The 9,932-nt window shown below is 44.2% G+C and overlaps 1 protein-coding gene across 2 annotated transcripts in view; it reads right to left on the bottom strand.

Moving 5' to 3' along the window:
* Window positions 1-313: 313 nt before the first annotated feature.
* The window catches only part of UBA7 (ubiquitin like modifier activating enzyme 7), a 68,447-nt gene continuing 58,828 nt past the window's right edge, over window positions 314-9,932 (bottom strand). The window contains exons 23-25 of one of the 2 annotated variants that reach the window (XM_070738888.1): window positions 7,184-7,285; window positions 4,307-4,401; window positions 314-1,038 (exon numbers count right to left, since the gene is read on the bottom strand). In XM_070738888.1, the coding sequence (XP_070594989.1) occupies window positions 888-1,038; window positions 4,307-4,401; window positions 7,184-7,285 (348 nt within the window). In that variant the 3' untranslated portion in view covers window positions 314-887. The remainder of the gene's footprint in view (window positions 1,039-4,306; window positions 4,402-7,183; window positions 7,286-9,932) is intronic. The other variant, XM_070738889.1, reaches the window with a different exon arrangement.

The raw sequence follows: 9,932 nt of genomic DNA, 5'->3' as shown, positions 1-9,932 counted from the left end.
AACAGCAGCACCAGGGACATCATGTCCATATCCAGGCCCCCGCCGCCGCTGTCCCCTAAATGAAGCCGCCGCAGGGACCAGCAAATTCAGCGCCTGCCTCAACATAGCCGAAGCGACGCTTTGCTGCTCCCCTGGCAAGGGGACGAAGGCAGAGAGGCAAGAGGTAAGGAGAGTGGGGGGACAATGGGTGTAACATTTTGAATAATAACCAAACATTTCTGTTCAGTATCTGAATTTTTGTTTGGTATCCGAAGGAAATTGTTGCCGAAATTTTTGGTTGTTTATCCGAAAAGTACGCTAACCAAGGCATTCGTTAACCCAGGTACCACTGTATTTTTATTAATTTATTTCATCAAGCACGTATTAGATAATAGGAATACCGTAAGTACCAGTAAAACATAGCTATGAATACATCAAATGGATACGAATAAAAGGGAACATTAGGACAGGTACCGTAGGCACGCTGGTGTGCTTATGCATGCCCCTTAGGAATAGGATGAGGTTGACAGTAGACAGGCTAAGGCTAAAGTTTTGGGGGTTGGGGGAAGAAACCATAGTCAGGTAGTGCATTTCAGGCATTAACATCTCTGTTATTGAAGTCGTATTTTCTGCAATTAAGTTTGGCGCAGTTTATCATAAGTTTATATCTATTATAGTAGTGTTGTGGTTCTGTAGATTGCATTCCATATTCATTTCCAACAAATTATCTGTTCATGGCCTTCAGGGGTTGGATAACTCCTGCAGGCAAATTTAAGCTGGCGAACTGGAGAAGTCACATCACCTTCATCAAAGCACATTCTTGCATTAATTTGTGTTTAGAGCAATCACTTTCAGTGCTTGTCTGATTTAAGGAGATTGCTTCTTTTCTGATCTGTTACACAATTTATTTATTTTGGACTACTGGTGGGTTGAAGCATGATATGAACAGGTGGTAAATCATCATTGCGTTCTTCATTTTCACAGACCATTGACAATTCCAAGAGACGGCACTCCTTGGGGACTGACTTTCCAGTGATTTCACGAATCAGTTCTGTCAGGCTGCAAAAGTGAAAGACAACAAGTGAATATGGTGCCAGGGAAAGGATTGATGAGAGCTGCCCTGAGTCTGCAGAATAAGGCAGCACAGAAATCAAATAGATAGATAGATAGATAGATAGATAGATAGATAGATAGATAGACAGACAGACAGACAGACAGACAGACAGACAGACAGACAGACAGACAGACAGACAGACAGACAATCAGAAAGCATGGGTGATCTTTGTCACTTGGTTTAGTGAAAAAAAGAAAGCATGTGTTTATAATAATTGCATGGTGGAATCACTATGGGAAGTGTGGTCAGAGCTGTGGTGGGAAATATCTGATGCTACACAGGGATTTGATTTCATTGGTTGCTTTTGGCATCAAAGCTTCCTAATTAATCATATCTCGGTCTAATACTCTGCTTCACCCACGGTAGACAAGAGAATGCATTTGAGAAACCCTCAGGCAGGAAATAAAGGCAGTTTCTCCCTCTACTTTTACTAAGCAAGGGATTGTTGGAATGTGTGATGTGTCCAATTAGCCAGATGTGGAGCACGCTTCCTTTTCCTGGTTGCATTTGTTCCCAATCAAAGCACGGCCTGAACGGTGCTCCAGAATTAGGGCCTAAAATAGGGGTAGGAAAAGTTGGGTCTTCTATGACATGTGGACTTCAACTCCCAGAATTCCTGAGCCAATCATGCTAGCTCAGGAATTCTGGGAGTTGAAGTCCACGTCATAAAAAGAGCCAACTTTGCCTACCCCTGGTATAGACCAAGGGTGGGGAACAATGACCCTTTTATGACTCATGGACCTGAGCTCAGGAATTCTGGGAGTTGAAGTCCACGTCATAAAAAGAGCCAACTTTCCCTACCCCTGGTATAGACCAAGGGTGGGGAACAATGACCCTTTTATGACTCATGGACCTGAGCTCAGGAATTCTGGGAGTTGAAGTCCACATGTTACAAAAGAGCCAACCTTGCCTGTAGCCCTGGCCTAAAATTATGTTAGCCTCCACCAGGAGAGGTGTGCGAACACCATATCCTCTCTCCCCAAGCTTTTATTCTGGAGCACGGATGGGGAATATACAGCTCCCAGGATCCCCTACCTTGGCCAGGCCAGCTGAGTTTCTCAGAGCAGACACAGGCTCTCTACCTGGTGCCCTCTGGAGCAGAAAGCAAAGGAGGCATTCTGCTCTCTCCTTGGGAAGAAGCGAGAGTGGAGCTTCTGCCTGGGAGAATCTATGGACTGGTTTTGCAGAGGGGGTGTGGACAGAAGGCGAGTGAGTGTGCTGAAAGCGGGAGAGCTGCCAGGGAGTCTGGAAAGATTATAGAGCAAGAGACTGCAGTTGCCTCTGGTTGGCAGAAGCCCAGGAGGGCCTGCTTGAGGCTGGGATGAGCTTTGTCTACCCCAGGAAGTTGAGGAGGAGGTGCTGACAGCAGGATGTTTACCCAGCATGGAAGGGACGGGACATTAGAGGCTTTGCAGCTGCTGCAGATACAGGACCCAGGCTGTACTTGGAGGGGCCCTGCAATGGGGTAGCCACGGCCTCCCTTTCCTCCACTCCTGAGGATCCCTCTCTCGACTGGCTTCCTAAGCACAGCTGGACGGTGGGCTGCTCTCCAGCCAACGAAACCGGGCAAGTAGAAGCCCAGAGAGCGCCAATATTCAGCCTCAGCAATCACAGAAGGAAGAAAGACGGAAGGATTCCTAGAGATGGTCTAACTAGGCACCAACAGTCTCCTCCTTTGTGAAGCATTAATGGAAAGAGACTCTGATCCTTGTCATAATAATTAATTAATAATTTGTTAGATTTGTATGCCGCCCCTCTCCGTAGAATCGGGGCGGCTCACAGCAACAATAAAACAATGTACGATAAATCTAATAATTTTAAAACACTAAAAAACACATTATTAAAAGCAAACATACAGACAAACATACCATGAATAAACTGTATAGGCCCGGGTGGGGGGTGTCTCAATTCCCCCATGCCTGACGGCAGAGCTGGGTTTTAAGGAGTTTATGAAAGGCAAGGAGGGTGGGGGCAATTCTAATCTCTGGGGGGAGTTGGTTCCAGAGGGTCGGGGCCACCACAGAGAAGGCTCTTCCCCTGGGTCCCGCCAAATGAAATTGTTTAGTCGATGGGACCCAGAGAAGGCCAACTCTGTGAGACCTAACTGGTCGCTGGGATTCGTGCAGCAGAAGGTGGTCCCGGAGATATTCTGGTCCGATGCTATGAAGGGCTTTATAGGTCATAACCAACATTTTGAATTGTGACCAGAAACTGATCGGCAACCAATGCAGACTGCAGAGTGTTGGTGTAACATGGGCATACTTAGGGAAGCCCATGATTGCTCTCGCAGCTGCATTCTGCACAATCTGAACTTTCTGAACACTTTTCAAAGGTAGCCCCATGTAGAGAGCGTTACAGTAGTCGAGCCTCGAGGGCATGAGGGCATGAGTGACTGTGAGCAGTGACTCCAGGTCCAGATAGGGCCGCAACTGGTGCACCAGGCGAACCTGGGCAAATATTAAACTTTCATATTAAACTGAGATTGTTTCATTTGGTCTGTTTTCATATATTTTTTCTGCTTTTAAAAATATCATTTTTAATAACTAAACTATCACAGAAGCCTTTTGAAAGACAGCCTCACGTCTGTTCACTCACTCACATACACAAACACAAACTCACACACACAGGGAGAGGAAGACAGGGAATGAAATCTAGAATTTAAAGCTCAGTACAGCTTTTACACATGGGTTTCCGAAATAGAAGTCATTCCTGTTAGTTCAATTCAGAAGACCTTTCCCTGCCTTGGTTAGATAAAGCCACACCAATGGATTTGCTCTAGGGATCTGAGACTGAAGCTATGAAGGTTAGGGTTCTATCATATCTCTCTATGGATCACAGGATACATTCCAAAATGCTGTTCTTGCAGGGAGGTAATCTCTCATCTTTGATTATGATCTAATAAAAAAAAAGTTTAAAGCCAGAGATAGCCCACATAATAGGTTTTTCAGGGCCAAAATCTCCAGTGGATTGGTTGATGATAATAGCGAATAAGAGAAGTCTGAAGTCTGAGTAATGGCTTTAACTAATGACATTAAACCGATTACATTTCGATCAAGTTATTACTGTATGTGTTGGTTGAGAATCTAAAATTAGGCAGTATGGAGAAAGGGAGGACCAGGAGGCTACAAAAAAAGGGTCGGTGGGACAATATGTAGCATTCATACTGCAAGTTATTATTAAATTCTTAAGGCTATATCTCTGTTAAATTGTTACCTGAAAGGAGGTTGTTGCTCTTCGATTTCATCTTCCTTATTATAGAGAGTGGCTGTCCCAAATAGCAACCTCTGAGGCACTAGGTCATGCTCCCTCTATGAAAAACAGTCAACACAATCAATGTCACATTAAAAAAAGAGACATTGATAATCTAGAAAAAGTGCAGAAGAGAGCAACCAGAATGATAAAGGGACTAGAAACTACAACATACAAGGAAAGGTTGCAGGAATTGGGCATGGATAGTATAGCAAAGAGGAGGTCCAGGGGGACATGATAGCAGTCTACAAATACTTGAGAGGCTGCCACAGGAAGGAGGGGGACACATTATTTTCCAAAGCACCAGAGAGCCAGACAAGGAGCAACGGTTGGAAGCTGTCCAAGGAGAGATTCAACCTGGAAATAATTAGGAACTTTCTGACTGTGAGAGCGATCAACCAGTGGAACGGGCTTGCCCGCAGAAGTGGTGAACGCTCCAACATTAGTGACATTCAAGAAAAGACTGAACTGCTATTGGACTAGCATGATGTAGGGTCTCCTGCACCAGCAGGGGGTTGGACTAGATGACCTGCAAGGTCCCTTCCAACTCTAATAATAAATAAATTAATAAAGTCCTTTAACTCAGGGGTGTCAAACTCATGTTGTCGTCATGTGACACATCAAAATCCCCCCCCCTTTTTGTGGGCTGGGAATTTGACAGTCCTGCTTTAACTGAAGACCATTAAATCAAAGTTGGAACAGCTGAGGACAACACAAAAAAGATCTAGAATAGTCTTCCTTAACGTGGTAACTGTAGAATTCATGATCTTCAACTCTTACCCAAGAGTCAACCAATGAGTACAATATTTTTCAAAATGCCACATGTTCTTGTACTCAGTATATAATGAAAAACTAGCCTAGCCTAACTATCACTTGATGAATCACAGAACATCCATCTGGAGGGTAATCAAGTTTGAGAAGGCTGAGCTGGACAATACGATGATGGATAGCTGGGTACAATACAGAACATCAGAGCCAGGATGGAGCAGTGGTTAGAGTGCAGCACTGCAGGCTATTTCAGCTAACTGCTAGCTGTAGTTCAGCAGTTCAAATCTCACCACCGCCTCAAGGTTGACTCAGCCTTCCATCCTTCCAAGGTGGGTAAAATGAGGAGGACCCAGATTGTTGGGGGAAATACGCTGATTCTGTAAACTGCTTAATAAAGAGGGCAGTATATAAGAATCATTGAGTCTGTCATCTACACCTCTATAACTGTCTGGTTTGGTGCTGCAACCCAACCGGGCCAACACAGACTTCAGAAGACAATCAGAACTGCAGAAAAAGCAATTGCTGCCAACCTGCCTTCCATTGAGGACCTGTATATTGCACGAGTCAAAAAGAGGACGGGGAAAATATTTACTGACCCCTCACATCCTGGACACAAACTGTTTCAACTCCTACCCTCAAAACGTCGCTATAGAGCACTGCACACCAAGACAACTAGACACAAGAACAGTTTTTTTCCGAACGCCATAACTCTACTAAACAAATAATTCCCTCAACACTGTCAGACTTTCTACTAAATCTGTACTTCTATTCTACTAGTTTTTCTCATCATTCCTATCACCCATTTCCTCCCATGTTGACTGTATGACTGTAACTTGTTGCTTATATCCTAAGATTTTTATTAATATTGCTTCTTCATTGCTTATTTGACCCCTGACAATCATTGTGTTGTACCACATGATTCTTGACAAATGTATCTTTTTATTTTATGTACATAGAAACATAGAAGACTGACGGCAGAAAAAGACCTCATGGTCCATCTAGTCTGCCCTTATACTATTTCCTGTATTTTATCTTACAATGGATATATGTTTATCCCAGGCATGTTTAAATTCAGTTACTGTGGATTTACCAACCACGTCTGCTGGAAGTTTGTTCCAAGGATCTACTACTCTTTCAGTAAAATAATATTTTCTCATGTTGCTTTTGATCATTCCCCCAACTAACTTCAGATTGTGTCCCCTTGTTCTTGTGTTCACTTTCCTATTAAAAACACTTCCCTCCTGAACCTTATTTAACCCTTTAACATATTTAAATGTTTAGATCATGTCCCCCCTTTTCCTTCTGTCCTCCAGACTATACAGATTGAGTTCATTGAGTCTTTCCTGATACGTTTTATGCTTAAGACCTTCCACCATTCTTGTAGCCCGTCTTTGGACCCGTTCAATTTTGTCAATATCTTTTTGTAGGTGAGGTCTCCAGAACTGAACACAGTACTCCAAATGTGGTCTCACCAGCGCTCTATATAAGGGGATCACAATCTCCCTCTTCCTGCTTGTTATACCTCTAGGTACGCTGAGAGCATCTGCACCAAGACAAATTCCTTGTGTGTCCAATCACACTTGGCCAATAAAATTCTATTCTATTCTATTCTATTCTAAATGCTATTGCTATCCAATTATGGGAATGAAAACAAAAAACAACGAACAAGGATTAAACAAGCAACACGAAAGAGTTGGGACAACCATGCGGCAAGGCATTACTGTACTGGGAGCAAGAAGCATATTGAACACAATATTGGCTAATCAAGGAAATGGCACTGGGATTGAATTGGGGGAAGGGGCATCCCATAAGGTCTCTGCATGTGAAATAGTGGATGAAAATCATCTTTCTGTTTGTTCACAAATAAGGTTGGATGGAACACTGGAAAGCTAAATATACATTTAGGGAGCTATGCCCAAAAACCTCTTCCTCTGCAAAGAAAAGGCAACCATGGAAGAAATGAAGGAAGAGGAGAACATTACAAGAAGTAGTAGAGGTGGGACTAAATACCCCAAGATATGGCCCTGGGCACTTTCCAGAATTTGTTCCTGAAATTGGAATAACTGCCTTTACCTGGATATGATCACATATATCTCTCAAGGTAACAACTTCTCCTTTGGAATTAAAACCAGGCACAGTAATTCTGTCCCAGCAGCTCCATGTCTTCTGCCGATACTGGGAAGAAATAAATTTCCAGAAAAATAGTAAATTTCCCGTAAGTCTTTTTGCAACATACCACAACAAAGAGTCTCAGGGCACTTTAAAAGCTAGACATTTATTACAGTATAAGCGTTTGTGAAGTCTACTTTATCAGTAGCATGGAGATCTTTTTTAAAAAAAAAAAAAGCTCTGTGTGTACAATCCTACCCCAGCTGTTACACTTCAAGAAAATTGCAACAGGCAGCTTTCAGAAAAGCCATTTCTTAAAGAACAGAATGAGCCAAGACTTAGATTCATTTGGAAGTATATCTCCGTGGATTTACGGTACTTATAGCCAAAGTTATAAACCCAACTATATTTTTTAGGATATAATATCCATTGAAATGGGAGAACATAGTGCCGAGTGAATATACAGTGATCTCTCGGTTAGCGCGGGGGTTACGTTCCAAGACCTCCCGCGCTAACCGATTTCCGCGTTATACTGGATGCGGAAGTAAAAACCACCATCTGCGCATGTGCGCCATTTTTTTCATGGCCGCACATGCGCAGATGGTGGAGTTTGCGTGTGGGCGGCGGGGAAGACCAAGGGAAGGTTCCTTCAGCCGCCCAACAGCTGATCTGCTCTGCAGCGCGGAAGCAGCGAGGAGCCGAAGATGGGGTAAAGGCAAAGGGGAAACCCCATCTTCGGCTCCTCGCTGCTGCCGCGCTGCGGAGCGGATCAGGTGTTGGGCGGCTGAAGGAACCTTCTCTTGGTCTTCCCGCCGCCCAGGCAAAGGGGAAACCCCAAGATCGCTTGCCGCTTGCCGCTTTGCAGCTTGGAGCCTTGCTTCGCCTCCTTCGCTGCAATAGGCAAGCAGCAAGCGATCTTGAGAAAGAGAGAGAAAGGAGGGCGACTTGCCAGTCCACGCCCCCCTGGATGAACAGCCTCGCATGGCCCCAGCACCGGGCTCCGCTGTTGCCTCCGCCCCCATTCGGCTCTGCAGCTGAGAGGCCTTCCCGGCAGAGCCCTCCCCAACAGCTCCCGCCGCCAGCGCAAAAAAGAAAAGAAAAAAAAATCCCCAAAAGAGGCAGGCACAAAGCGGGGGCACAAGGGGAGCTGCCCGGCAGAGGTTGCTTTTTTTCTTCTCGTGGGCAAGTGGAGGGGGGGAGACAGAAGGGAGGAAGAGAGTGTGAGAGAGGAAGAAAGAGAGAGAGAAATGATAGAAAAAAGGGGAGAAAAAAGAGAAATGAGAAAATGATTGAAGCATAGTGACAGGAAAGAAAGAGAAAGAGACAGAGAAGTGACTCTTGGTGATGACGTATGACGTCATCGGGTGGGAAAAACCGTGGTATAGCAAAAAAACCGTGGAGTATTTTTTAATTAATATTTTGTGAAAAACCGTGTTGTAGCGTTTCGCACTAATCGAGACCGTGCTAATCGAGGGATCACTGTATTTCACATTGCAGCTTGAAGGAACCTTACTGCTGGATTGGTAAATTCAGCAACCCGAAATATTAGTCCCAAGTAATTTGTATCACTAGACCAGTTGGGTCTTTTTAGTAAAACAAGAGGATACAGAGGAGTTGTTTTCTAAATGGTGAACATTATGTCTTAGTTCAAGATCTATTGCTCATTTTCTAGTGAGATGTTAACAACAAAAATAGCTGTTGGAAGAGAATCTTATAGCCAAGGATCTTAGACATCCAGACTGTTCATCTTATCAAAAACAAGGTTAAGAGGTGAACAGATTGTAGTATACCTTCACAGAAGAGGTTTTAGGTATCAAACAGCGGCTCTTTAATCTAACCGAGGGGAACGTAAGAAAAACCAATGCAAATAAAAGATAATAACTAGACCAATTCTAATCAAACCCAGCATTTCAAACCGCAAGGAAAATTAATCATTGCCACCCCAAGAGCCACTGCGATGCTGTAGCTTGAGAGCATTTGATTAGGATAAGGAGAGCCAGAATTAGAGCGGCCAAGGAGGTCATTTTCCTTTCAACTCCCTCGGTTACCTCGCGAGGTTATCATAAGACTAAAACACACCAGATCTGAGAGTCTTCGAGGGAAGGCAGAACAGAATTCCGATAAACAAAAATGGCAGGCTTCCAATGAAAACCAGTCCTCCTCCTGAAAAGACAGTTTAATGCATTCAAAACCAGGGGAGGGGGAGGGAATGCCGTAATGCAGAGCAGAGGAAGTCATTCCTCTTGTATTTCCCATGGGAAGCCAACGCTGGATAATCTGGTTCATTCCACTCTGTCTTCTCGTCTTGGGATACACAAAGTTGGATGCAGAGCACAGGGAGGGGACCCTACAGGGTTCTCTTTTCCTTGTCCATGTTCTGCAGCTTTCTATTTACACAAAGAGACATTGACTGGATGTCCTGACAACATACAATTAGCCTTTTCTTCATAAGAGGCCCCAAAAGTTGCCGACCCCTTTGCTCTTTGCCTTGTTGGCCCTAGGCGAAAACAGGCAAGAATCGCCCCATCCAGTAACAAGGGAGCCATTGGAACTGATTATTAGTTCATAGTAGGAAGTGCCCTGAATGGAGGGACATTTGTCAGGGTCAGGCAGCACAAAGGGGTACTGTCCTTGGCCAGATGACTGGTCAGTTAGGGAGGAGATGGCTTGGACAATATAATTTCTCGAAGCCTCCAAAGCGATTTCTCTTTGT

The sequence above is a fragment of the Erythrolamprus reginae genome, chromosome 2 (assembly GCF_031021105.1).
Source record: "Erythrolamprus reginae isolate rEryReg1 chromosome 2, rEryReg1.hap1, whole genome shotgun sequence".
Lineage (NCBI taxonomy): Eukaryota > Metazoa > Chordata > Lepidosauria > Squamata > Dipsadidae > Erythrolamprus > Erythrolamprus reginae.
This window is presented reverse-complemented; position numbering and strand designations above follow the sequence as displayed.